The 27992-nt window shown below is 45.0% G+C and overlaps 1 protein-coding gene across 1 annotated transcript; it reads right to left on the bottom strand.

The window, feature by feature from the left end:
* Positions 1-2891: 2891 nt before the first annotated feature.
* On the bottom strand, positions 2892-26460 carry CRTAM (cytotoxic and regulatory T cell molecule). The gene is made up of 10 exons (XM_036276934.1): positions 26192-26460; positions 19319-19459; positions 16805-16957; positions 15076-15219; positions 13929-14090; positions 10817-10897; positions 8889-8972; positions 6873-7019; positions 4949-5035; positions 2892-3022 (listed from the first exon to the last, which is right to left on the bottom strand). The coding sequence occupies exons 1-10, from the start codon at positions 26235-26237 to the stop codon at positions 2892-2894; spliced, it is 1176 nt and encodes a 391-aa protein (XP_036132827.1). The 5' UTR covers positions 26238-26460.
* Positions 26461-27992: the final 1532 nt, after the last annotated feature.

Raw genomic sequence — 27992 nt, 5'->3', positions numbered from 1 at the left:
CCCCTGCAATGTCCCCATCTGCTGTGACATTGAGCAGTGGGGGCCTCTGGAAACATCCCTAGAGCACTAACCTGCAGGCGTGGACTAAGGTAGCTCCATACAGAGCAAGGTTTGATCAGGCACGACAAGCGCCCTCTGTAATTCTTCCCTCTGCGTTTTCCTCAGAACATGAAGGGCTTAGTGACTGGTTTGTGTCTCAGAGCTGCTACAAAACCATAGACGCATCACCGGAGGTCTTCGTCCATGAAAACTCGCTTCGAAATCAGGGCATCTGGCTTGTTTCCCTTATCCTAACTCCTTCACTCTCCTTCTCTTCCCAAAGAATCCAGTCCTGAGGTCATTAGGTGGGGCATGGCGAGGTGGGCACGCACGTGGTCCCGGCTGGGAGGCTGTGGAGAGAGGTGGTCACGGCGCAGCCCACGGGAGTCAGGTTCCTGGAGGGCTGCCCAGCAGCGCGTCTGAGCTGAGCGAGGAGCAGGGTTTCCATGCAGCGCTGTGGAGAAGCCTAAGGGCAGGGCCTCTGTGCAGGGGGGTGAGCTGTGTGGGTGTCAGAGCCCAGCTTGGCACCAGAGCATCCACGTGGTGGGGGAGGGGCGCCGCAAGTCAGACCTGAGCGCAGGAGAGTGGGAGGGTAGCAGAGATGGGAGACTGTTTAAATACAAAGCACTGAGCAAATAAGTAAAGTCGTTAAGAGTAACGAAAGCCAGATTTCTCAGAAAAGGTAGTCACAAGTACAGAAAGGAAGAGAACCTACTGGTTTTTAATACATAGACTTAAATATATACACACACATAGGCACATTGATGCGTATATGTATAAACATGCATTTCCTAGTTCTCTGCTGTGGTGACTTGAAGACAGTGGTACTCCAAAACCAACGAGCATACCTAGCCCCTGGGTCTTGGCTTTGAAATACCACTTTCCAGCAAAAGGAACCGGAATTCTCGGAGAAACGGCAGCCTACAGGGCAGGGGCTGGAACATTTAAGACAAGCCTGGAATATTTTACACCAGAAAGCAAGAAAGTGCTAGAAAATTGAGGACAAGAAGAACACAGGAGCTTGTTGCCACAATTTGATCATCAAATAAGCAACAGACTAATTTGACAGGAACAGATTATAACACAGGATAGTAACAGATTGTAACCTAGTGAATAACAGAGGAAACCATGACTCCGTAAAGACAGGTAAATGAATGAATAACTTGGAAAGTTTGATGAGAAATAGGATATCTACACAGTTGTAAAGCATTTCCCCACAAAATATTTTCTTAGGAAGGAGAAAAAAATAACTTCATATGGAGAAGTCTGGCAGACACCGCCCTACCCAACCCGTTAAAGTAAACATCATCAAGTCTGGAATAAAGAAAATGCAGAGTGATAAAACCACTTCTTCCATGGTCCTGTCAAAATTGCATAACCTGGTGATAATCATAAGGAAACGTCAGAAAGGCCAGACCGAGGGGCACTCTACACAATAACCAGTCTGTAATCTCCAGAAGTGTCCTGGTCACAGACAGGAAGGAAACACTGAGGAGCTGTGCCAAAGGTCGTGATTCTGACCCGGGTCCTCTGGGACAACGGGAGACGTGGAGGGAGTCTGAGGACCTCAGTAAAAATGTATCAATGGTCTGAGAACTGCTGGTAGAAATGTATCAGTATTACTTTCCTGATTTCAATGGTTGCATTATGGTTATAGAGGAGAGTGTTCTTATTTGTAAGAAACACACACATATGGGGCATCATGTCAACTTACAACTGGTTCAGAAGGAAATGTGTTCTGTCCTCTTCACATCTTCCAGTAAGTTTGTGATTTTTTTTTTTTTTTTTTTTAAGTTATCAAGGATCCAGCCAGGTGGCACAGCTGGTTGGAGCATCATCTTGTACACCAAAAGGTTGCGGGTTTGATTCCCAGTCAGGGCACATGCCTAGGTTGTAGTTCGATCCCTGGTTGGGGTATGTGCGGGAGGCAACAGATCAATGCTTTTCTCTGTCATTGATGTCTCTCTTTCTCTCTAAATATCCTCTGGTGAGGATTAAGAGAAAAAGTTATCACGAGAAATTGTTGGCACGACTGGATCTGACCCTGTAACAAATTACAAAGTCATAACTTGAGTGTGTGTGGTATGTTGGGGACAGGCCGGGGGAGTGTATTATTTTAGAATTAGTTTATTCAGATCCAAGCGGAGTCTGTTAAAAACTTTTTAAAAAACATCCATTAAGTCAATAATTAGTTAATTAAACTCAGTATGTTCTTTTGTACATGTTTTTGTAATGAAGGGTCTTAAAAAAAACTGTCACCAAGTCAGCTTTTGCAATTTAGCGAGAAAACCTAAGGAAATGGAACCTTTGGGCCCACCTTGAACTCACACCGTCCAGGGCGCTCATGGTCCCCTGGCTCATTCATTGGCATGTGCCCCTTCGCCCTGACGGTGCGCCTGCTGGTGCACCTCGCCGTCCGTCTTGGAAGAAAGCGCTGAGGACTAGAGACCTTCTCTAGGTCCTTTTCATCTCAAAATTCTTTATTTGGAGACCAGAAGGAAAGATTAAACTTAAAAAAATTTTTTTACATAATTTCCACTAGTTCCATCTGAAAACCATTCAGTTCACAGTAACGTGTTAGTGGGTCACACTGACCCAGATCCCAAGGCTTAGTAGCATCTTCATCCATTGAAGTAGTGTCAGGCATCACAGGTTATTTATTTCTTAAACTATGAAGCTTTGTGTCCACGGTTTCATCCTCACTTTGCTCCGCTGAGTCCGGGCTGGTTACCACGGGAGGACAGCACCTTGCACGGCACCGACAGCATGTGTCCCCTCGCAGGGACCACACCTTCCTGCAGGCTGTCCGCTGCGGTGACCGGCGCTGCGCGAGGCACGTCTGTCGCAGGGGCCTACACGATGCTCTCGGGGACGCGAGCGTGCTGTCCTTTCAGTTTTCCGTGGTGAGCACGCCCCTTCCTCTTTGCTTTTGCCTCTGAGTAAAACTGCGTGATGTAGTCCATGCAGCTCTTTGAGCGGGCAGCTGAAACAAGACACATGGGAGGGAACATTTATTCTGAGCAGCACTGCACCCCTTTATCTGAAAACTGCACGTGGTGTGTTTAGGTCCATATATTAATGTCTTAAACATGGAATCTAAAATTCATGGATGCAGATACATGCTCTGAATGCAGTGTTATAGTCTAACTTTTAAAGTCTCGTGAAATAAAAAACATACTCATACACTTGAAATAAAATATATAGACATCTCCACTATAAAATAACGTGTATTGCTGGAAAAAAACCACTCTCTTCAGCAGAATGTCCTAACTTCAGTAACAGGGCTTGTGGGAAAAATGGCACTGGGGCCACGTGGCTCGCAGCAGGCCTGGAGCGGCCCCGCGCAGCAGAGCCGGGATGGCCCCTCTGCTGGCCGGCAGCAGGGGTGGCATCAAGAGGGAGGCCCAGCAGGTGTGCTGCTGGCCGGCAGCAGGGGTGGCATCAGGAGGGAGGCCCAGCAGGTGTGCCGCTGGCCGGCAGCAGGGGTGGCATCAGGAGGGAGGCCCAGCAGGTGTGCCGCTGGCCTGCAGCAGGGGTAGGCGTCGGGAGGGAGGCCCAGCAGGTGTGCACTTCAGTGTTCCTGAGGTGGGGCTGGAAGGGCTTCTGCTTGTTGTGCAGCTGAGCTGAGGGCTTCTCCTTTCCTGCTGGAGGTGTAACTACTGTTTGGGTGTGCGTTGCCTAGGAAACTTCATGGGGAGCAACACACCTACACGTTATGTTGACATCCTCCTCGTCCTTGCCAGACCAGCTTGAGGACAGGATGTTGTAGAAACAGGGGTGCAGTACAGCGAACTGTACGTAGCTTACACACACCTTTCCTGCCACCCACAACTCTCGCACAGCCCACCCCTGTGCCCCTCTCCCCTCTAGTACAGCCATTTCTTCCCCTTTCACACCCCACCAAATCAACGGCAAAGGGCAGACTGTTGTAAAAGACACACTTCCTACATGAACCCCAGTAAAACCAACAGACACCAGCTGTGAAGCTCATTGCATCCCTTGCAACTCTTGGCAGGTAGAACAGGTTATTTTGCGTGGAGAAAACACAGTTGGAAGGCATTTACTTCTGTCCCCTGGATCTCTGTCAAGAATTCGCTCTCTCTATTCCCCTTTCCTTCTAGACTGTTTTTCAAAAATTTCTTTACAGATCTTGTTTGAGGGATTGCAATTACATCATCCAAAAAAATCTGACACTTCTTCTGGAGTTAGCTAAGCCCTGTATTCGTTTGTTCAGTAAATATTTATTAAACACTCCATTTGTGCTGGTGGGTGTGGCTCAGTGGTTGAGCATCAGCCCATGCACCAGGAGGTCGCCGGTTCGATTCCTGGTCAGGGCACATGCCCAGGTTGTGGGCCTGATCCCCAGTAGGGGCATGCGGGAGGCAGACAATCGATGTTCTCTCTCATCAGTGTTTCTCTCTCTCCCTCTCCCTTTCTCGCTCTCTCTCAAATCAATAAAGAAAAAAAATTAACAAAACAAAACAAAACAAAACATTCCATTTGTGCTGAGCCTTGTGATAGGATCCGGGGATACACAGAGAGTAAATCCAATTATTCACCACCTGCAGGGAGTATTTGTTGTAGCTAAATCAATACACCAAAAATGACAGCAGGGTAGAGAAGTCCTTCACTGGTGGAGAAGTGCACAGGATGCTCTGGAGCATGGGAGGGACACATAGCTCAGAGCTGTGCTGTGTCAGCCAGTACCCAGGGGTGGCCTCCCGGTCACCACTCCATGAGTTCACAGACACTTTTCATTTTTATGATGCACTTCCTTAGGTTCTACTGGATGGTTTAGGCAGTCGACTTCCTAGTGCTAAAAAATCAAATTTTGATTTTATACTCCCCCTTAAACACAACAAATCAATGAACCTCGTTTTTCAAATCTCGGGTCACCTGGTGGACTTACTTTGGCCATATTTCTCCTGGGATGATGTTTCTTCATTATTTGATCTCGACTTGTAACTTTCTAGAGTGTGTTCTGAAATTTCATTTTCTGCAACAAAAGAAAAATAAATGATTAATTCCAGGTGCACAGACATCGTCTGTATGTAGACATGTGCACTTGAAGAGCATGATGCCTCTGTTTCCATACAGCAGTGGAGTTAGCATTCCCTCCTGTACCTCATGTCCTCATTCACTCTACAAATCACACTTCACTCTTCACTGTGAGTCCCAGGCAGTGTAAGAACTGCAGAAGTCAAATGATAGCAGATTAGAACCAGACAGTGTCCTTCGGGAAGGAACGATTTCAATAGCCCTTAAACACTGTGGGGAAGAAGCATTCATGGAGGTTTTGGAACAATACTAAGGCATTTCCTATTGGGTGGCACCTGGAAAAGCCAGACCCTGCTGCTAAGTCTGCTCATCATGCGCATGTCAGTCCATCTGCACATCTGGAGACAGTGACCTTACACTCAGAGAAGTGGTACATTTTTTTGGTTAATCCTCACTCAAGAATATTTTCCACTGATTTTTAGACAGAGGGAGGGAGGCGTTGAGGGAGAGAGAGAGAGACATCAATGTGAGACACATTGATTGGTTGCCTCCTGCACAACCCCGATCAGGGCTGGGGACCAAACCCAGTACGTGCCCTTGACCGGGAATCGAACCCACAACCCTTTGGTCCTTGGGCCGACATTCTAACCACTGAGACAAACTGGCCAGGGCAGCAGTGGTAGTTTTCAGAGGGGCAGAGTATTCAAAGGTGCAGTATTTTGCCTTGAGACATAGTGAGTTCTCTGTCACTGGAGGTGCTGAGCCACGTGTGGCTCTACCAGCTGTCCCACAGCACTACATGCAAGTCCCACGTGTAAGTTTAAACTCTCAAGCAGCCATGCTCAAGAGTAAAGCAAAGAAAGTGAAATTAAGTTAGTAGTATATTTCATTTAACTAGTAGACCCAAAGCATTGTTAGATATGTTACAGTCTTGTGTGTGTGTGTGTGTGTACTGAGTCTTCAGAATGGGGTGTGTGTACTATCCTTACAGCACATCTCAGGAGGGACCAGCCACATGTCAAGTGCTCAGTAGCCATGTTGTGGCTACTGTGTTGGATGGCACAGGACTAAATAATTGCCCAGAATTCAAGAAGGGATATAGTCCTGACACACATTTATGAAATGAATGAGGAGATGGGTTATTCTGGATAACTTCTAAGGTCCTTTGTAGCTCTGATAGATGTTGAGTCTGTGTATTTTAATAGGTATTTTCTACGCTAGTTATATATATTTTTTGTTTCCAATAATAACATTTTAATCAGAATGCTTAGGAAAAAAATACTAACATATTAGGGTTGAGGGAGTTGAGTGCATTTTTTGAAAGTAAAAATGGGACAAAATCAGTCTATTATATTCAACCTTTGATTGACCACTTATAGAATAAGAACTTTTTGAGATTAGGGGCCTGGTTTGTCTAATTGACAGATGTATCCCCAGTGCCTGGAAGAGAGCATGGCACACAATATCTGCTCAGTGAATGCTCATTGCATGGATATATGGATGCATGCATAGATGCATGCATACATGGATGCATGGATGGATGGATGGATGGATGAATTAATGAGCTATTTTGTATCCTTTTGTGAACAGAGGCTTCGGTAATATAATTTCACTCCTGGAACTGCTCTAGTTTCTGTCAGTTCTGCACTCTTTTGCTATAGTTCCTGGAGATCCATGTTCTTGTCTACTGTAAAATGGTTGTTTATTTAAGTGACAGTGCGGATCAAACAGATTGGTACATCATCTAAGAGAAAACCTGTAATTGACAGAATTCCCTTTTGCCAGCCAATTGTTTCACCCTCTTGTAGCCTCCACCAGGTTCTCTGCCTCCTCACCTTTTTTCCATATCACATGTGCTTTTCGAAGCTTCATTATGAAGAGCTGGACGATGATGAAGAGTATGAAAATGAGGAAGCACACGAGAGTGAGGAGCAGTACGCCACTTTTCTTCCTCACCAGCCCTTCGTGCCGAGGACTTGCGCCTGTGGGGAAAACGAAAGGATTTTAGATCGTGTGAGGGCTTTGCTCGCTGAGGAGTATGCACACCCCCAAAAGGGAGTGTAGGCTAACACTCAGAGGCAGAGGCAGAGGAGAGCTGTACCCTGACGGCAGAAAGGTTCACACTGTTTACTCTCTGAAAACAAGAATACAGTCAACGCAATTCTGTGAGGTGATTTGAAAAACAGTTTTAACGTATATAGTTATGTTTCATTTCTAAAGAAAACGTGATAATACTGACTTAAATTATAGTCAGGGGATTCAAATTAGCTGTAAGAAATACTTTTTTTTTTTTTTTTTTTTAGCAAGAGAGGTTGTTAAGAGTTTGAAAAACTATGCAAATAAAATGAATATTGATCTTGGCTAGGTCAAAATATATTCTTACATGAAGGTATTTGGAAATAAATGAGCTGGTAAAGGTCTTTCTAAACCTAGAATTCTGATTCCATGGGATCTAGCTTTGCTGAATGTCCTGGTTCCTTCAGCTCAACCAACAAGCAACTAAGAAGTGCCAACTGCGTGTAGAACATCACGCTTGGGCCTGCATAACACACGGTCCCTGTTGTTTGGGGATAGTTCTTTACATGTGTAAACAAGTTGCTTAATGAAAACAAATAGAAGTAAGTTGTCTATGCCAAGTTCTAGATACACAGGAGTTAACACAACGCCGTGTGCAGGGATTCAGAGGCAGGGTCGCCCTGGCTTGGTCAGGCAGCTCTCAGTGAAGATTCGACGTGGGAAAGGTTAGGAGGAGTGAGGAGGTTTTCCTTTCATCAGGGCAGGTTAGGGTAAAGGAGGGCGGGCAAGCAACGTGAGATGATGTTTTCAGGGAAGATATTCTTGTCAGGACTTTACAGAGACAGAACTGCAGGAGGTGGCAGAGGGCACTGTATGGGGTGCGGGGGGCTGGGGTTTAGGCTCATGCTCTGCATTGTAGACTATGGGAAGCCACAGAGGTTTTCTGAACACAGGTGTAAAATATGCAAAAGGGTGTTTGAATAAGGAGGTGCTAAAATGGATTACTAAAGGAGTAACTGAAGTTACAGTACTGCATGCAAGAGAGGATGAGGGTCTGGTCAAGGTGTTGGCCCTGAGAGTGGACAAAATACCTGAAAGAAAAGACTCAGAAGTCCTTGGAAACTGATTTCAATGCATGAGCATATGCAAACACACACACATGCACACACACGTGCACACATAGCACACATGTGCACATACACATGTGCGCACAGACAGCAGTGAAGAAGGACACCAGGCTTGGGCATGCATGACACTTTAGACCAGCTGATTTTATAAAACAAGATGCTGTTCAGTTTCTAGCACTGTTGAGTTTGAGGACATGGCAAACATTTAGTTAGAGTTATGTAGGAACATGCGGTTACAGCTATGTAGGAACATGCGGTTACAGCTATGTAGGAACATGCGGTTACAGCTATGTAGGAACATGCGGTTACAGCTATGTAGAAAATGGAATGACACTGGGGCTAAAGCTCAGGAGAATGTCTGGAGATACAGGCATGAAATCTGCCTGGTGGCAACAGGGACAGTCTTGGGAATGGGTAAACTCCTTAAGAATTAAGGACGAACCAAGGAGAGGGAAATAAAATCAGAAGCACATCTATGCGCGAACCGCCAGGAGGGAGGGCAGTGCGCGAGCGGACACAGAGGAGCAGTAGCAAAGTGACAGGACCAGGCAGAGGATGACACAGAAACCACGCAGGCAGTAAGCCAAGGAGCGAGGGAGCGGTTTACCAACAGAAAGGTCAGGAAAGATGAGGACTGAAAGGAACTATTTACTGATTAAGAGATTAAAATGTCAAGTGTTTATTCTAAATGAGGTGGGGGACACTTACCAGTGATCAAGTCGGGGTCTTGGGTGGTTTGTTCTTCCTCTTCCTTGTCAGTCTCTGATGTACTGAGATCTTCCGTTACTGTGACTAAGGTGAAAGAAACACAGGACATATGTCAGGACTGAGTGTACCGTGTATGTACCCACACGTGGCCACCTGAGGGCAGCACAGCCGCTCTGGAGACCAAGTCAAGCGATGCTCGCTGAAAAACAGCAACGAGGTCGATTTTGAATTACTGACTTCTTTCAGAAATAGTTGCAAATGGTCTGGCTTGCTGTGCCTTAGTTTTTAAGGTAAATGTTTATTGAACATCTACTTTGTGCCAGTCCTTCCACTGAGCGTTTGGTGTATGTCACTTTTCACCACAGCTCTGAGCAAACAGTTTTAGAGAAGTTGAGTAAATCATCTAAAGTCCTGCTGCAAATCAGGGGCAGGGCCAATGTTGAAACTCAGAACCCCCAATTAAAACATTATTTTGTACTGCCTTCCTGAGAAGGTCCTTAGGATGCTTCAGGATAACATCTGAACAGTAAAGAATGACATCTGAGCTTCATGGATAGAAAGTCTACGGCCTGAAACCCACAAAGCAATGATTTCATGCTGAAGAGCAGGCTCAGCTGTCACTCAAACCGATCCTTGTGCCCACCTCAGGCGTGGACGGACTACGACGCTTTTGCTAGGAAAGACAACTTATAAAAATTTAAAAAATATTTTTCTGATTTTGTTGTTTATGCTCCCTGTTTTTCCCATTGCAGTCTCTTGCTTTTTAGTCCATTACACAAGGGGAACGAAGCCATCCTTTCTTCTACTGAAAATGGGATTGTTAACAGTAATAGAACTGTAGAAACGAAAGCTGAAAGGAATTCTGGAATCAAATTTTTAAACTCTTATGTTATATCTGAAAAAGCAGGGCAGAAAATTGAGTTGTTTAGTAGTGGTGTAAGCCAATTTAAAGACAAATAGATTCTAAACATTTGTAAAAATATTGGATTATTAACGCACGTAATGTGGCTGCTGCACTTCATAATATCTTCAATTTCTATTTTCCTGCAGAAAACTATATGGTAGATACTGTATTTATCAGTTTTTAAAACCCCCAAACATTTACTTGTAAATAGTATTCAAGGCAAAAATGTAAATGTGACCTGATCCTCAGAACTATGGACCTGGTGATGAAAACACATCCCACATTGTTACAGCGACACTCGCCAGAACAGAAGGAGGCCAGCTAGGGACCCGGGCCTTTCTGGATGAACTGACTGTCACTCAGAGCGTCATAACAGCCGCACACCCATCCATTCTGTCGTTGATGCTACACTTTCTGAGTACTGGCTGTTACCAGGTACCATGCTAAGTAAAATACAAATATCAATGAAATACATGAACATTGCCCAGAGTTAACCATGTAGTGGGTTCACTGTCTAAGAAACTGGAGTTATAATGTAGGCTTTCTCAGCTCCTCTGTGTTTGTAGTTCAATGCTGTCATCCAAAACTATCTGAGTTCCTGACAACGGGCTCACTGACGCGCCTCAAACCACCAAATCTCTAGATCCTGCTTCTTTGCTCTTTGCTGATACCAAGTCTTTGCATTGTGTTTGGTCTATTCTAGATGGAAAAACAGAGAAATGAGTCTCCCCATAATTGAATTCTACCTTGCCCTTTACCACAGTGGAAATGCAAATGTCACAAGTGTGTGTGTGTGTGTGTGTGTGTGTGTGTGTGTGGAGAGCAAGCTTACAAGGTGGCAGTTACTTCTGGACCCTCCAGCTGGTTAGCTGGCTCTGCTCCAGGCCACCACAAAGCTGGTGGGAGTCGTGCCTGGTCTTGTTACAGATCAAAAGGAAAAATGTTCTTAAAACTTAGAATTAGGAAACGGACTTTCCAAAGAGGCATGATTTTTTTAAAAAGTTTGAATGATTTCGACACTTACCATTACCCGTGGGCTGCGGGAAGTCTTGAGAGGTCGGAGGGTTCTTCCCCAGGGCATCTGAGGCTGGCTTCGGGTCAGGAACTAGAAAAGGGGAAAAACAAAATTCTGCGACCACGGAGAACAGTTTTGCCCACATCGCGTGCAGTACGATCGGTGGAGAGTGTGTCCGGCTGCCACCTGCTCGTGGAGGTTGTGCGGAACCCAGAGCTGTGCGTCCTGTGGCGCTGGGGCTGGTCTGCGGACATGCGTCCCGCTGGGTGCCCATCTGCTAAGCTGCCGGGCTTAGGCCAGCACACGGGCCTCTGCCGAGCGGTGCGTTTGGCCTTCCGAGGCAAAGGGTGTCCACGGGCGGCTCCCCCTTCTGTCTCTCATCTACCCATCCACATATCTAACTGCTTGTTCGCTCGATGGCTTTGGGGTCGGACTCAGGCTGGGTGAATCCAGTGCTGTTACTTGCTTCTGAACAAGACGCTTCATCTTCTGAACGCTCGGTTTTCAATATCTGTGCTATGGACACACCTACAGCATTCACCTTGTGGAGTTTTTCTGTGAGAATTAATGAGTTCTTTCATACAACCCGTTTAGCACAATGCTTGGCTATTTATTGAGCACAGTGCTCACTAAATGCTATTGTATAGTATGAAACAATAGGTAGAAATGCTGCCAGAGGTTCAGCTCAGCATAGATGTGAGCGGTCTACGAACAGGCCTGCAACCAAGCAGCCCATAAAAATGGTATCTGTTATTTTGCAAATATTGACACTGATATGTAACAGGTGGGCAATGTCTTTATAAAATCTCTGAGTACTTCTCAGCTTTTTATTTAATCAAAGAATTTCTGTAGTTTTTAACTTTTGTCTTACTCAAACATTAAAACCTTTGAAAACTATAAAAAGCCAGAATTGCAAGAGCTCTGAGAAAGGAAGAAGCAGCACTAAGGAGACATCAGAGAAGCGGTGATGCAGACTGTAAGGCTGAAGGGAACCCGGTGGCCAGACGCCAGGGAAAACTGAAGAAAGAGGAGAGTTATGGGCAAAGAAAAGCGGAAAATGCTTGAAAGTGAGGCAACTAGAAGTACTAGAAGCAAATGCCAAGAAGAGCATAATATGAGAAATACTGGGACACAGAATAAACTTACAAATGATTGACATCTAGAATAATATATACTTTGTACATTTAGATAATTATATATTTATATACAAAACAGGTTATGCACATATGTAATTATATATCTTGTATATATAATATATAAAACCATACATGCATACACATACAGTATATTTAATTATATATATTTTGTACGTTATAACATATCTATGTATATATAAAACCTGTTTTATACATAAATATATATAAACTAGAGTATATAGATATAAAGCTAGAGTTTGTATTTACTCTGATTTACCCTCCCAGTTGACAAGCTGCTAGATAGATTTATTTATTTTAATTTTTTAAAATTGATTTGAGAGAGAGAAGAAGAGAGGAGATAGAAACATTGATGAGAGAATATCTATTGGCCGCCTCCTGCATGCCCCCCACAGGGGATCAGGCCCACAACCTAGGCGTGTGCCCTGACCAGGAATCGAACCGGAGACCTCTTGATGCATGGGTTGATGCTCAACCACTGAGCCACCCCAGCCGAGCTAGATAGACTCATTTAGATGTGTTTTGATTAGGTGGATACCGGCCCATTATGATTTATCTAGTTGGTCAGATTGTCACAACTCTCTGCTATTCAATAGCAAGAATGGCTATTTAAATTAAAATTAATAAAGATTAAATAATGTTAAAATTTAGTTCCACAGTCGCTCACTCAGTTTTTGTCCCATCTTCATATTTGAAGTATAGGACATCCAGATCCCTTACCGGGATACTAAGAAGATGAAGTAAGTGACTTGGAAGATCCTCTCTGTCCTCTCCACGTCTCTTTTCAGACCTCCCAGATGTGGTTCCGATGTGGTTGGGTCTCTGCTGTAAGGACCTGAATGTCTTTCAGGAGCCTGAGATGAACAGTCTCATCTCTGCTCAGTGCCCTCCCATACCCCGCCTGCCCCGTGCTCCGTCCACTGGAGGGGCAGGCTGGGAGGCGAACGTCAGGTGGCACCGCCCAGCCTCCTTCAGAGTCCAGATGTGCTGCCTCAGGCATCACTTTTGTTTTGGTGAGAAACCAGGAGAAAGCAGGGCAGGGAGTAGGGACCTATTCTCCAGAAGGGCGCCCCAGGGCTGGGCCCGCAGGCTCCCCACAGAGACATTCTCTTGAACAAATGCCTTTCATGATCAATAATTTCCTTTGGTAAAAGCTCTCCCAACAAATGCATGTCATCCAGCAGGTTCCTCCCTCACCAGTGTGAGTGGATCCTCGCACCTCAGGATGTCTCCACGGAGAAATGGACCCCTTATAAGACAGCGCAGGCCAGAGCCCCGTCCGCACAGAGGCGCGGCTCAGGCTGCTCCTTGTAGGGTGCTCCCTGACTCAGTGTCAGGTAGTTTGAAAGTGATTTCTTTCACTTATGGTGAAGGAGTCAGAGTTGAGATTCTGGAAACTGAAGCAACTCTTCACATTTAATATTTGATGTTTTGTTCGTTTTTATTGTTATATTGTGTTTTGCTCAGAATATTAACATGGTTAAACAGTTTTAACAAAATATATCTACAAAATATTCATGACGTAATGTCACCGAGTGAGTACTTTATGTTCCTAGACAACGGTACAGATGTATGTGAACGGTACAGAAGTTTAGATGTATGTGAGTTAATAGTGACTCATGCAGACATGCTGTGTGAGTCACATGACCCCTCTGAAAGCATGACCGCCCTAAAGTGAGGCAAGGTCCGGCTGTGCTGCTGTCATCACAAAGCAAGCACGACCCATCTGCATGCGGCACTGTGCCAGGCTCTCTGTGCGCAACCAGCGCTGTTCCGAATTCGAATGCGGGAACGGTTGCTGCCCTACTGCCCCGGCGGAGAGATTTCAGTCACTGAAAGAATGTCCTACTAAGGAGAGCCTTGTTGACAGTAATCTCACTCTGAAAGGCGTTTCCCACTCCGTTTAATGTTTGATAGTGTAACACTGAGGAAAACAAAACATGATTGTAGACATCACTAGTTCTTACCCAAGTCTTCGAACCGGAAGGATGCTACCAGTTTCCTACCCTGGAGGCCTTCGTGCCGGACAATGCAGTCCACTGTCGAGTTTCTGTCGTGTGCCCGGACCCTGAGGGTGCTGCTGCTGTTACATTTCTTCCCATCACTATCAAATTCATGGTAGGTTTCACCTGCGGGGCAAGTTAAAGGGGCGTGTGAGGTTGTGGCCATTTAATGATATTGGACGGGTTTGGTCCTCTCAGGAATCGGGGGCCTTGACGTCTTGGCAAGCCCGGTAGACTTCTAGCCTCATTCTAACCACAGCTGCCTGGTGTTTGCTTGGCCCTAGTCACAAAGGGAAGCAGGTGAGCAGAGTGGATAGGGTTCTGTAAGCCTGTCATTACTGGAAAAAAATCCAAAGCTTGCAGTGGTATGTGAGAAGGACAGCCTGGCATTACTGTGAAATACAAGGCCACAAGACTGCTCTGACTTAATAAATAAGGCAAATTAAAGGAGAGATCATTGAATGCTGCTCATTTGGCCCTGACTGGGAATCGGATCTGCGCTCTAGGTCTCTCTAGAATTCCATTCGACCCTTGGTCCTCAACAGCCAAGGGCCCTCCCAGCTCTAAGAAACTATGACTATGTAAAGTCAAATGTAATGTTTGTTGAAGTGTAAACAAACTAGAAATAGTTTCTAAGCATGACAATTAGTTATCTACTTCAAATGGCTCAAAGTTTAGATTCTTTGTTACCATTTTTAAAAATCTGTCATTGAGGTATGACATGGCACTACACTATATAAGGATGAGCATGTCTTATGTTAAATGTATTTTAATTTTACGCCTACTAAAAAGTTTATGCTGAGGTAATAGCTGTGTTTTGTTTTTATTTTATAAAGATTTGTCAAATTTTAAGGTGCTATAATAAACATTACATTTCATATTTCTACCTTGTTTTACCCAAAACATGTAATCATGTTATTTGTGATTAGCCTTGCAAGACTAAGATGTAATATTGATTGGTTATAAGGATAATTTGTCTGGAAAAGATCTGATAATTATTGAATGGTGTCTTCTGGCACCTACTACCACCAGAGGGCGCCAGAACATTTAAAAAATCCCTTGGAAATTTAGGAAGGAAAACAAAGGAGGAAAGAACCGTTTCTCCACTCACCGTACACCTCTATGTCCTCCCCTAACAGCCAGGTTATCTGCGGAGGGGGCTTGCTTCTCATGGTGGAGCATTTAAGGATAACATGTTCTTCTCCGTTTTGCATTCTGATGACTGAAGCTTCCAGGGTTGACTTGGAAGGAGTTGCTAGAAAACACACAGATTTTTCTGTGTTTAATTAGCTCGTCTGCATATCTCAGCAAAGCCAGAGCCTACTGATCTGCAGGGATCCTTGTAGGGTAAGGTCTAAATCATGAGCATATGTTTCTACTTGGCCTTTCCCAGAACAGAGTTAACGGGCTTTTATGGACTGTAAAGCTACTTTGGTGCAGTCAGAATGCTCGTCACCCAGTGTGTGCTTAGGCCCTGAAGGTTCCCAAACTGACTGTCACAAAAGCAATTTTTACATTTGCCGTATGACTGTACTTTGATTGGTTGAACACTAGCTAGACTCAGGCTCCACCTTTGGCACCAACTAGTTGTAAGAACGTGGGTTAGTCCTCCTGTTTCTTGGTTTACCAGTTTCCTTGTCTGTGACATGAAGAAATTGATTTATGAGTTGGTTGTCTCAGCTCCAAACTTCCCGAGCCTATGATTCACTTCAAGGGAAGTTACTTCTATCCTCCCCCAACATCAAAGATGCATGTGTCTTATAAAGGGTTCGTTGATCCCTTTTCTTCCCACACCTGTCTTGGAAATACCTTCCACGTTGGTCCAGACCTGCACTCGTCCACATTTATTCGCTCATCCCCTGCCATGCAGCCCCGTGAAGCCAGCTCCACATACAGCTAGATGCTGGCGTACAGACATGGAGGAGAGGAGGCCCTTTGAGGACGAGCAGTCTGGTGACAGACTCAGCCCCTGAACTGTTCACAAAGACTATGTGCTCAGGTGCAGGGATGGAGGTGTGCATGGACGTTAGGGTTGCCCAGAGGGCCCCCCAGCCTGAGCCAGAGAGCGGTTGGGGTGGCCCGTAGCTCGGAGAAGGACAGCCCTGAGCTGGGTCACACTGGTTCTCAGACCCCCAGGAGCCGCTCCTGTCCTGTGTCTGTCACTGGGCCAGTGCTTACGGCAGGCACCACACTATGTACCTCGATGAGAGAAGTTTAAGACATCCACCCGTGTGGATGTGCAATTACGTTTTTAATTGAGTTGTTCTGCCACAGAAAGAGAAACGTAAAGAAAGTAAGTCTCCAGCTGAAGGAAGCTTGTCCTCCACAGAACTGAGCAAGTCCCAGCCCATCAGGAGGCTCTCTTCCTCCCGGGTCCCCACCCCCAACACAAGGGGACAGTGTTTAGGCAGAGGCTGTGAGCTGACTTTTCAGTGCGGCTACGTGCATTCGTTCTGCCGTAGGAATTGCTACCCTATGTCCCACTTCATCTCCACGTGGGCTTTGCCTTCCCAATAGTGTGCGGACCCCTCGTGGGCAGACATTGTGCCTGATTCCTCTCTGTTTCCCTAGAGCCCAGCACAGGGCCTGGGCATAGTCACAGGCCACCGAATATTACTTCTCCTTTGTCAGTTCCCCAGAGAGAAACTTTAGTTTATGCCAGAGATGAATTTCCTGAGTTCACATTTTAATCTAGGGCTTGCAACTCACCATGCTCCTTCCCGCTTCCTCTAAACAAAGGGGCAGGGGCGCCCAGGTGAAAGCTAGGAGGTCAAGTTTAGAAGGATGCAGACTGCCCTAAGCAGCTCTCCTCCTGGGTGAGCAGGCTTCGAGGCGCTTACCCAGCACAACCACCTGCACGTCCTTTGTTCCCACGGAGCTGCCGTAATGTAGACACGTGTACACACCCTCGTCTCCCGGGGTTACGTTGGCCACGCGGACGGAGAGCTGGCGTGGGGAGTGGTGAAGAAGCTGGTATTTGGTGTTTTTTAAAGCTGTGTGGGAGGGGAGGAAGAGCTGTCACCAAGAAGGTATCAGATGAATAGACTCAGTGGATGGATTATTCCCAGGAATAGCCCTGGATGTTCACACTTTAAAGGAACAAATAGCACATCTTTGATTGAGTTGACTTATAAATTCTAGTCTTACCAGCTGGATGCCTCTCGACAGCTTGAAGTTCATTTAGGAAATATATTATTCTGAGGCTGATACCTGTGAAATAAACCAGTTCCTTGATTTGTGTTCGGAGGATGTTAAGAACATTATGCTGGTGGAGGGTTCCAGTGGAAGACAAATGTTAAAGAATTTTTTTTTCATATTTTGAAAAGTGCCCCACTTTTATTTCGCTTTTAAAAGTCTGATTTATCTGATGTGGTCTTGTCACAATGACTATGAAGAATGGAAAATAAGTGTATTGGTACTCATTGCTCTCGCTGGGTGCTTTTTATTTTAAACTTTTGAAAGTTCATTATTATGTGGAGTTCCCCAAGATGATGGTCAGCCAGCGGGGAATCAGAAAGACAAGGTCCAGCCCACAGCCAGTGTTCCTGTCGATTCTGCACTGACCTGGGAAGTCATCTCAAGTCAGAGGTCCCTGAGCTAACCCGAGGCTCCCGAAATGGGTAGTTCTGTCTTCCTCCCTCGCGCCGTTCCCTCTCTCTTCCTCCCTTCCTTTCCTTTCTTCTTTTCTGTTAAAATGTATAATGTGAACAAGCCTAAAACAGTTAAACCCTGAATGGCTGACCAAGGAAGGTCCTTCTCGTCTGGATGTTACATGAACTAGAATGTGGGAATTCTCAGCCTTGACACTGTTGACATTCGAGTCTTTGTCTGGGGGGCTGTTCTGTGCACTGTGGGAGGTTCAGCTGCATCCCTGAGCTCTCTGCTCACCAGGTACCAGAACCCCCCCCCCCCACCTTTCTCTAGTTACAGCAACACAGTGTGCGCCGACCTTGTAGCTGACCCCTGGGGGCAAACACGGCCCCTGGTGGGAACCACCAAGCTCAGCCAGGCATTCTGCTACAAACATGTGATAATGTCCACCACCTTCAAGTTCAAAACCACCCCAAACAAAGCAAAGCAACAGAAAGCATTACATGTAACGTTTTTCTTCAGAACTTTTAACAATTAGTATTCATTTATTCTGTTGGAATCTAGTCTTAATAGTTAATTTAGCTTGAAATAGTTGTATTATTTTACATCTAATATATCAGTACTTAATAATGTTTTCAAAGCATATTACATTTTTTAGAGGCTCTGCTTTTTAAAAGCAGAGGGAAATTTGCTGCACTGAAGACTTCCCGAGTATGTGGTGGTTGGAAGTACTGAGTGGAGATATAAAATGACCTCCTTTTGAAGGGGAGGGCCTAATAAAATTCTGTTTAGAGATGAACTACATAGGCTTTTAAGAATCCTGCAAGCACCCTGGCTGGTATGCTCAGTGGTTAGAGTGTGGGCCCGAGGACAAAAGGGTCATGGGTTCGATTTCTTGTCAAGGACAAGTACTTGCGTTTCAGGTTCAGCTGGGCACATGGGGGAGGCAACCGATCAATGTATCTCTTTCACATTGATGTCTCTCTCTCTCTCTCTCCCTCTTTCCCAACCTTCCACTCTCTCTAAAAATCAGTGGAAAAAGTATCCTCCGGTGAGGATTAACAACAACGACAAAATCCTGCGGGAAAAAGTGTAACTATGCAAGGTGATGGCTGTTACTGTGGGGTTCATTTCGAATATATGCAAATGTCCAACCATTATGGTGTACACTTGAGACTAATAAGTTATATGTCAATAGCATCTTTATGACACTGAGAAAGGACTGTCTTTCCGTGTCAGGCGCGAGGACCCGGTTCGGGCGGGCTGCGCACGGAGGAGTGGCCGCCTCCTCTTCAGGCAGAGTGTCCTGTCAGTCCCACTGCTTGGCTGTCCGGAGCTCACGGGCAGGCTGACCGGAGAGGAGGGGTGTCTGGAGGCAGCAGAGCGGTGACTGGCTTGCTCACACGGACACGGAGCCGCTGGCTGCCGAGCACAGGGGCCCTCAGCGGGCGGGACCTCTGTCACTGCTGCTGCTTGTTCGTGGTCACCGAGACTCGAATGCCCATGGGGCGAGGGCGCGAGAGGGGCACGAAAATGCGCTTTTTCTTTTGCTCCCCTTGACTAACCGCTGTGGTTTCCATTTCAGACTTCCTGTGAACAACGCAGCCAGGTGCAAATAACAGGCTCTGGGTATGATTCACACGGACAGCAGGAGGAGCTAAGCCCACCTTCGGTGACTCATGCTGGCTTTTTGTCCCACCCACTTCTCTGTCTGGAAAACCCCTCAGGTTGATGTCTGGTGGCAATTTTTTTCTTTCACTTACCAGGATGCCCGTTTAAGAAGATGGTGTACCCCGACGGGGCCAGCCACTGCAGGGGGGCGGGCTGAGGCACGGCGCAGTGGAGGGTGACCGCCTGGCCCTCCTCCACCGTGATGGTGTCTGTGCGGTTGGTCAGGAAGGCCTCTGCAAGAGATGGGGACAGTCAGGATGGCACAGCCGCCCGCTCCTGAGCGAGGCAGCGACTCAGCAACGCAACCCAACCTCGTTCATGTATCCAGGTGAGAGGGACACATCCATCGGCCGCCTCCTGCACGCCCCCCACTGGGGATCGAGCCCACAACCTGGGCATGTGCCCTCACTGGGAACTGAACCGGGAACAGAACCGAGCCGTACCACTGGACCATCTATTCAAGTATTTATCACAGATTTCTTATAAAAACAGAACATAGTCAACACCAGAACGTGCAAGGGAAGGAGGGGCCCTGGGTCAGGCAGTGAAGGCGCTGCTGCAGGAGGTCTGGTGAGGGGCAGGGTCTGGACAGGGGAAAGGGGCATTTGAGGAACATCTATGGCACTTGCTCTGTCCTAGACCCGGAACTGGGTCAGGTCCGGTTACCTACATTTACTTCAGCTTTCGAACTGACCCGTGCAGGGATAAGTATGTGACTCGCTCTACAGATGACGGAAGAGAGGTTGAGGTCACACGGGCCTGGAGCTGGATCTGCACCCAGGTCTGCGGGTTACAAAGTCCTTGCCCAGGTAACTGGCTGGACTAAGTGAGGAGACCAGGAACCTCACCTTTCTGGCCTTGCCTTGTAAAATGGGTGACTTGCCCTTCAAGTACACAAGTACACGGATAGGTTTCGAGGGTAGATGGGAGTTATGAGGCCTCCCTGCAGGGGGAGCCCTGAGCTCCACCCGCAGGAGATGTGGGCCCGGAGGGGGGCCGTCCTCAGCGCTCCCACTGGCTGCCCTCCCGCAGACAGACCCCAATCCCCGCAGCACAGCCCCAGAGAAGAGGAACAATTGATCTGAAGCACTATAGGTTTATCCTCCCCACAGGGATAGTGATAGACAAATAAATTGGCACATTTATTGCTATTTGTTCTTTCTTCAAGTTTTAAATGATGACATTTTTTTTTCTCTGAGCATGATGATTCTTGTCAATGAGAGTAGAAAACAGTTCCATAAGCAAAAGGATACTGTGGGGTTAGAAATCATGAACAGCAAATATAATGTCTTCCTGCATTATTTTAAATTAAAAAAAAAAGAAGGGAGTTATTTGCTTGTGATAAATTTCACGTATTAGGGAAAGTACTTTGGAGAGCTCTGGAAATTAATTGGTGCCGGCTTTTTAGTTTGCTCCATGCCTAGGTCATTAAATTTTATCCAGCCCCTGGCAACAGTAACCCAGAATTACTGTATTGTATTCATTCTGACTTTCCTGGGAAAACAGTTTGCTTGAGTCCTAATGGAAAAATACCTCCATTATCAGGGTATTTAATGTTATAATGAACAACAAAGAGTCAATAAAAAGAGATTGCTTTTCAAAAAAGTATTGAGGCATAAGGCCAGAATTCTACTTAGGTTGGGTCATTTGGAAAAACTCTAATCTACAAAATCAATCCGTAATTGAGTAATAAGGATATTATGGCGAGGCTTTGACAGCAGCATTTTTTCTAAATTGAATCAGGTTCTGAGCCAAGAGTTGAATCTAGAACTGTCCTCCATTGTTTCCATAACCAATTCATGACGATTCTTGCTGTGCTGTCCAGTTCCTGTGCATCTTGCTTCCGGAGCCAGATGGAAGTTCCCGGAGGACAGGGAGCGTGTGTCACATTTTCCTACAATTCCTTCCTTACAGAAACTGCCCCAGCGATGGTTCAAGGCCCGTTTTCATGACGGCACTAGGGGGCAGCAGGTGGGCAGACGGCTCTGCTCTCTGTTGTTAGTAAGAAGACCGAGAGACAGGAGGGAAGTTGCTACATCGAATCAATGATAGAATAAAAACGAGTGTTACTCAACAGGCCCTGATTTCATCCTTCGGGCCAGAAGTGGACACTTCGAAATGTTGCCAATGTTCTTCCCTGTGGGGAATGATGGTGCAGACAGGAAGCCTGCATGGGGAGGTGGGAGGGGCAAGACTGATCTGCAGCCTGCTTATGAATAAACATCTCTCACGTTAAAGATGTATATATCATTGTCTTTTTCTTGGGACACATACTTATGAATTAAATTGTCATCTAATCCTTCCAATGTCTTAGAAATTGTAAAGAAATGTAGTGTGGCCTTTAGCATGTGCTACGGGATCATGGCTCCTAAGGTCGGTTTGTTCTGGGCTGAGGCTTCAGCAGCAGACTGCGGCCCAGACCGACCACAGGTGCAGCTGCCTGAGTTCAGGGGGAAGGGCTGTGTGTGTGGCACAGCAAATTTGTTGTTTCCTTTTCTCTTTGCTCCAAGCCTTGCTTTTGGCTCTCCAGGCCTGTTTACCTTTCAGAGCTCTCACGCGGACCCGGTGTGTGACTGAGAGACAGGAATCTCTGTGGAAAGGCACAGACCCGCCCTGCCCCAGCTGCAGTGCTTGGAAATACTGCAGTGTGTCTGGGGCCCACTGAAGGTGGGAGAGCAGAGCTGTGCCTGAGTTCTGACAGCACATCTTCTGCGTAAAAGCTCCCCATGACCCTGTCACTGATATTGCAAACTGAACTGGAACGCCTCTTTTAAATTGTTTTCACCTACTTTGGAGTAAAATTTTCACCTCTTCATCAGAGGGGTAGGGTGTGGGTATCTTCTCTGCTCACCACTTCCTCCCTGCAGGCTTTAAGAACGTGTATATCCTCATTCAGCCTTTCTTCTGTAATGCGAGAGCTGTGTACCCAGCTCTGTTTTCCCTGCTGAGCTCTAGGTCAGCTCTGAAATGCCGAGCGCGCAGAGTTTGGTGGTGAATGACTGTGCCCTCTCTTGGTATCACCACTTACACTGGTAGGTCATGTTCACTGAGTGGACTATTGATGTCTGGGTTTGGTTGTTACTTCCATGACCGGATTCATCCATCCATGCATAGCATATGTTATGAGGTTGCATATTGAGTCTATGAGGGCTATTGATTATGACTGGCCTGCGTATGAAAATGGAACCTGTGACCTTCACCATCTCTACTCCCAACCCCATTAATTAATGGTCCTAACAGTGGAATGGCTTCAGGCCAATGACATGTGATCAACCCTCCAGAGAAAGGCAAGTAGCAGTCAGGGCCCCCACCAAAGCACACGTAAGTCAAACCTGTGCACTTCTGAAGATTCCTTGTTTTTTCCAAGGTTTTGGGAGTTGCAGTGTGTAATCTCCTCCTCTGCTATTGGTCATCACAGTAGACAGAAGAAAGAATAAAGTATTCTTTCTTTTTCTTACCTTAGCAGCTTAAATTTGCATATGATAAATTTAGAAGCTCCAGAACGGAGTCTGTCCTGCAGGGACCCTAAACTGGACATGTCCAAGTGCTTCTACTGCTCCCTGTGCTGCACAGACACCTGTCCCAGACACCCCACCTGCTCCATCCATTCATTAACCTCATGACCAGCCTCTGCACGCCAGATATTTGAGCGGCTCTCTGTCTCTCCAAAACATCTCTTTTATCAATATACCCCCCTCCCCTTTTACTTCGATTGCGGCTTTAGTTGAAGCATCCATCATTTCTTTCTTGGACCACAGCAATAACTCCCTTCTAGTCTCTGCTCCCTCTAATTTTTCATCTTCATCTGCCTCTAAGACTGCATTTTAAAAACATAAATTTGATCATGAGTGTTCCTTTATTAGACTGCTTGTTAAGGCTCCCATTGCTTGTAAGAATCAGACCAAAATTCCAGATAACGTTGATACTGTTGTAATTTGCATTTGGCCATTTGCTGTTTTTAGAAAGTTCCAGGCTCATGAAGATACTTTGCTTTGGTCCATATTGTTCTATTGGCCTAGAATAGCTTTCTTATCTCTTTCAAGACTGAACTCACATTACACCCCTCTTGTCAAACCTGCCCAACCAGTCTTTAAGCTCCGTCCTCCCCACAATGACACACCTACTCTCTCCTTCAGATCCCCAAAGGCTTTGAATGGACTTCTATTATAGCACTTAGCACAGTACTTTATAAATAATTGGTTACAAGTATGTCTCTATGGATAGATTACAAACTCCTCTTGGAAAAATTATTTGCCATTCATTCATTTTATATTACCAGGGCCTAGCACAAAGTAAGATTTTAAGTATTAGTTGAATTAATGGCTAAAAATTAGTAAATGCATAATGTGTATATTCAGTAATGAGATACTAACTTTGTAATTATTATGTTGAATAATAAAGACTAGAGCTAGGTTAAAACCAGAGGCACATGATGAGTTAATTCTCAAGCCAGAACCTTATTTACATGACTACTATGAGGTACATAAAAAGTATGCTTCTGTTAAAACATTACAAAACGGAATGGTTATGATTTTATAGATGGAATCAATATGGAAACGTACAAGTGTGAAAATGAATCTGACTTTGTCAAAATCAAACTATTTCCAGTATTACTTCAAACAAATTGTCTCAAATATGTGTCAACAAATATATGATGCTTTCCTGGTCAAAAGAAGAATCAACAGGACCCTACTCAGTTTACAACTGTCCTCTTTATTTCCTGTGCCCCACCCTCCACTAAATAACCAGAACAGAGGTGCAAACTGGTGGATTTTCGTCATCCACAATACAGGCCAACGGGATGAGTTTGGAAAGTTCTTCCTCCTTGCTGTGTCGTACCCATCCTGGCAGCTCTTTGTGCCAACGGTAGCCTTGAAAAGAGTGTAGGCTCCAAGGTTAGGGGGTTTTCTGCCTGTACCTTCTTGGCAGTCTTAGAAGTTGCGCACTACAAGAAGGTAGCGTGATGGTCCCATGATTTCATTAGTGAAAACCAGCCGATAATTCATAATGGTGTCAGAATGGCTTTGCTGCCTCTTTACCAACAAGAGAGCAACATGGTCAGCTCCTTTCTTATTTGGGACCCTGGTGGGCCTGAGCAAGAGTAGGTCAGGTGGGCAGTCAGTACTCAGATACCAGGGAGACTCCATGCCCTCTGGGCGGCCCTTTGGGTAAGTTTTCACATTGGGAAGCTTAATAATGTATCTTCCAAATTGTGTAACTCAATGGTTTTCAAACGTTTGATCCACATTAAGAAACACATTTTCTGTCACAACCCAGTACACACACACACACACACACACTGATTGATGAGAATATACTTTTACTGTGTGCTTTGTAAGCTGATACTTACAGTATCATTAACTAGTTATGAAAACTTGAACAGGTTATCTAACTTCTTTTAACCTCAAATTTTCTCTTATGTAAGTTAGGGATATTAATACCTACCTCACATATTTGCTAGAATTAAATGTAAATTAACACAAATATTCACTTCTGCCCAGCCAGTGTGGCTCAGTGGATGAGCATTGACCCATGCACCAAGAGGTCACTGGTTCGATTCCCAGTCAGAGCACATGCCTGGGTTTTGGGTTCAGTCCCTAGTAGTGGGTGTGCAGGAGGCAGCCAGTTGATAGTTCTCTCTCACATCGATGTTTCTATCTCTTTTTCCTTTTCCCTTCCTCTCTCTCTATGAAATCAATTTAAAAAAATATGCTCAGTTCTGTGCATTACACAATAAATGTACTTCTATCTTTCTAAATGACCCATCTTAGGTTTACTATAAAATATGGTTATTGCTGTTTTTATTTAAAAACATATTTTTGTGACTTTTTTTTTGATGAGACAATAACTTGAATCCTGAAAAAGTTAAGGTCGGTTAAAGGCTTTAAGCTGTGGAATAATAGAAAGCATTCTAATTTTAGCCATCTAAATGTATTGTTTTCTGAATGTAGTAGCTATTGTTTAAGCCACTAATTAAAGGAAATAATATTATTTATTACCAGAATTGAACACTGATCAAGTGCCTGAGGGGACAGGGATCAAACAAGAAGGCACAGATTGAAGTATATAAAATAAAATATTGAAATATTAGGTAAAATAGAAAATCTAGTTTTTAAAAATAGAATCTTTCCGATGCACTCACTAGGGTGAGTGCAAATTTGAAGGACAGGTACATTACGTAAAACATAACCCCAGGTTCAGCAAACACACACACCCACAACAAGCAAGCAGTACGTTCATGTGTGGTTTCTTCTGCCAGAGCAGAGACAAGTCGCACTCAGATATCCAGGGACACCTGTACCCCTGCCCCCATTTTTGAGTAGGAATCATTTTACCTGTGCTCAAAAGGTAACCGAGTCTTTTTTTATTTTCTGTAATGCTGCATTAAAATTAAAGACCAAAAATAATATTTGAAAATTATAATAAAATGTAAAGTATAACTGACTCTTAAGAAATAAGCACAAAGTCTCATTGTGCTCATGACTATTTCTGACTTAAGTAGAGTTGTATAGCACTTTGATATGTTCAAAGTGCTTTTTATTTAAAATTGATTCTTATAACCATGCAGGGAGTGTGGTAGATCAAACATTGTTATTATCTTCATTTCAAGATACAGAAATGGAGTTTCAGAGAAATTACATTATTTGCTAAGACTTATACAGCAAGGAAAATTTTAAAACCTAAAACTGATGCTCTTTCAACTGGTGTACTTTTAAAAAATCCAGTAAGCTTGTCACATTTCGCCATAACATAGAACCCACAGAGACACATGCCACAATGATCTTTACAGTACCCTTTATCAATTGAACAAGAGATTAAATAAATGTGTAATTTGTTGTGACTTGGAATATATTAGCAAATTTACCCGGGTTGCCTTCTGCTGTAGGTCCTTCGAGAGTGCAGTTGATTGACCAGTAGATTTGGCAAAACATTAGGTCAACGGAGCATCAAAGAAAGTTACTTACCTTGTAAGGGGAGCCAAGCCAGCAGGCTGCAAACTCTCCACCACATACTGTGCTGCGTGCTGTTGAGCTGTCAGCTTCCTCCCGGTTCTGAAATAGCTGGAGCAGAGTGGCTTCTTTTGAAGGGGGAGAGGCAGCAGCTCTGTGACCTCATGTATGTCAACCCCTCCACCAGCTCTGGAAGCCCCCTCCTTAGTTAGCTGCCCCCAGAACACCTCCCGCTGGAACATTCGGTGGGCCACATGTGTCATCTTGCTACGGAGAGCTGTGAGTGCTGTGTTGGTGGCACAGATCCTTCTACCACACGTGGGTAGCGCTGGTAAGTCAGCGGGGCGCAAGCATCTGGGGAGAGGAGGTGTGGGAGAGATTAAAATGTCCCTGTATAGTCATGTCACCTTATTTTTACTTTTCTAGTTTAATTAAACAATTATAATGAGACAGGTTTTGCTGAATTCTTGGGAATATTTTCTATTTCTAATTCTGGCAACAATTTATAGTGGTTCTTAGGAACAGAATTCATTCATTCACATATTTGCTCATTTGAAAAAATCTGTTTATCTACCCATCCACCCATCCATCCATCCATCCATCCATCCATCCATCCATCCCTTCATCTATTCAGCCATCTGGTATGCATTGCTTTAAGATAAAATCTGACATGATAGATACACCCTTGTATTAGGAGAATGTGATCCAATGGGTGTGACAATACACAAATGAAGAATTTTGGTATTTAATCCTCAATAACTGAACAAATTGAGATAGACTTGATTTCATTTTTCCAGAGATACACAGCGACATACTAATAGACTGATGTTTAGAAAATAGAGGCTAGTCTGTAATGTTTGAAAATTGTAAAGGAAATAATATTTACTGGTTCTAGTTGACATGTGTTAATAGTCTGTAAATGTGTCAATAGTTTGGGTAGGAAAATGTCTTTCAAATATTTTACCTACTTCAACAGGTAGAAAGAGAATAAAAAGAGGAGACAAAATGGAGCTTTCTTAAGTTTAGTATGGTCTAACGTGACATGAATGCCTATGACCATCAGCTAAAAATGCAGATTGCCAGGGTCCGCCCAGAATGGTTAAATCAGAATCTCACCTGAATGAGGAGCCACCTGTGCGCTCACCAGGCCTTCCAGGTGTCTTAAGGCAAGTCTGAGCAGGGCTGATTGTGACCGTGTTCTGGGGCAGAGACCAGGAGACGTGTGAGCCAGCCCTGACTCCGCTGACTGGCGGGGTGGCCAGGGTCACAGGAGATTCTCCTCAGTATTGGTTGACTGTACTGAAATACATTGACTTGCTTATGAAGACAGGGATTGAGTGTTGCATTGTATAATTTTTTAAAATAAATAATTGAGTCTGCCTGAGGTGACACAGGGAGAATACAAGCTAACACTTTGGAATCTTTGGTCTGATCATTATTTTCCCCATAAGATTTCCTCCATGGGCTCCAATTTTTATGTTAAGCCTCCATAGTGTCTAAGCATTTGATTCTCCTGCTAATGCCATGTCCTTGCTTTGGGGCGAGGCTTTATTTCTGTGCCCTGTCTCCTACCTGCTTGAGAAAGCCTGAGGACAGTGCACATACACTGTTCCTTTGGGCCTCCCATGGCCGTGAGCACTGACCACGGCTAGTGAAGTTCCTCGCATTTCCGTCTGGAAGATGCTATTCTTCATAGGGTCCCAACACTCCGGTCATAGCACAGGAGGACAGGGCTTTATCTGCAGGGCTGCCAGATGTGACATTGTGGAGTCAGCTTTTGAAAAATCTTATTACTTGAATCTAGGAGGAATCACTT

Source organism: Molossus molossus, unplaced genomic scaffold, assembly GCF_014108415.1.
Source record: "Molossus molossus isolate mMolMol1 unplaced genomic scaffold, mMolMol1.p scaffold_m16_p_22, whole genome shotgun sequence".
NCBI lineage: Eukaryota > Metazoa > Chordata > Mammalia > Chiroptera > Molossidae > Molossus > Molossus molossus.
Note: the sequence above shows the minus strand (reverse complement) of the source record. Positions and strands in the feature narration are given on the sequence as shown.

Coding starts and splice junctions, on each gene's coding strand:
- CRTAM (XM_036276934.1), bottom strand. CDS start 26,237: ATGTGGTGGAGAGTTTGCAGCCTGCTGGCTTGGCTCCCCTTACAAG. Junction 19,460..26,191: donor GGCTTGGCTCCCCTTACAAG/GTAAGTAACTTT, acceptor CATCTCTTGCAG/AGGCCTTCCTGACCAACCGC. Junction 14,091..15,075: donor GGAGGACATAGAGGTGTACG/GTGAGTGGAGAA, acceptor CTTGCCCCGCAG/GTGAAACCTACCATGAATTT.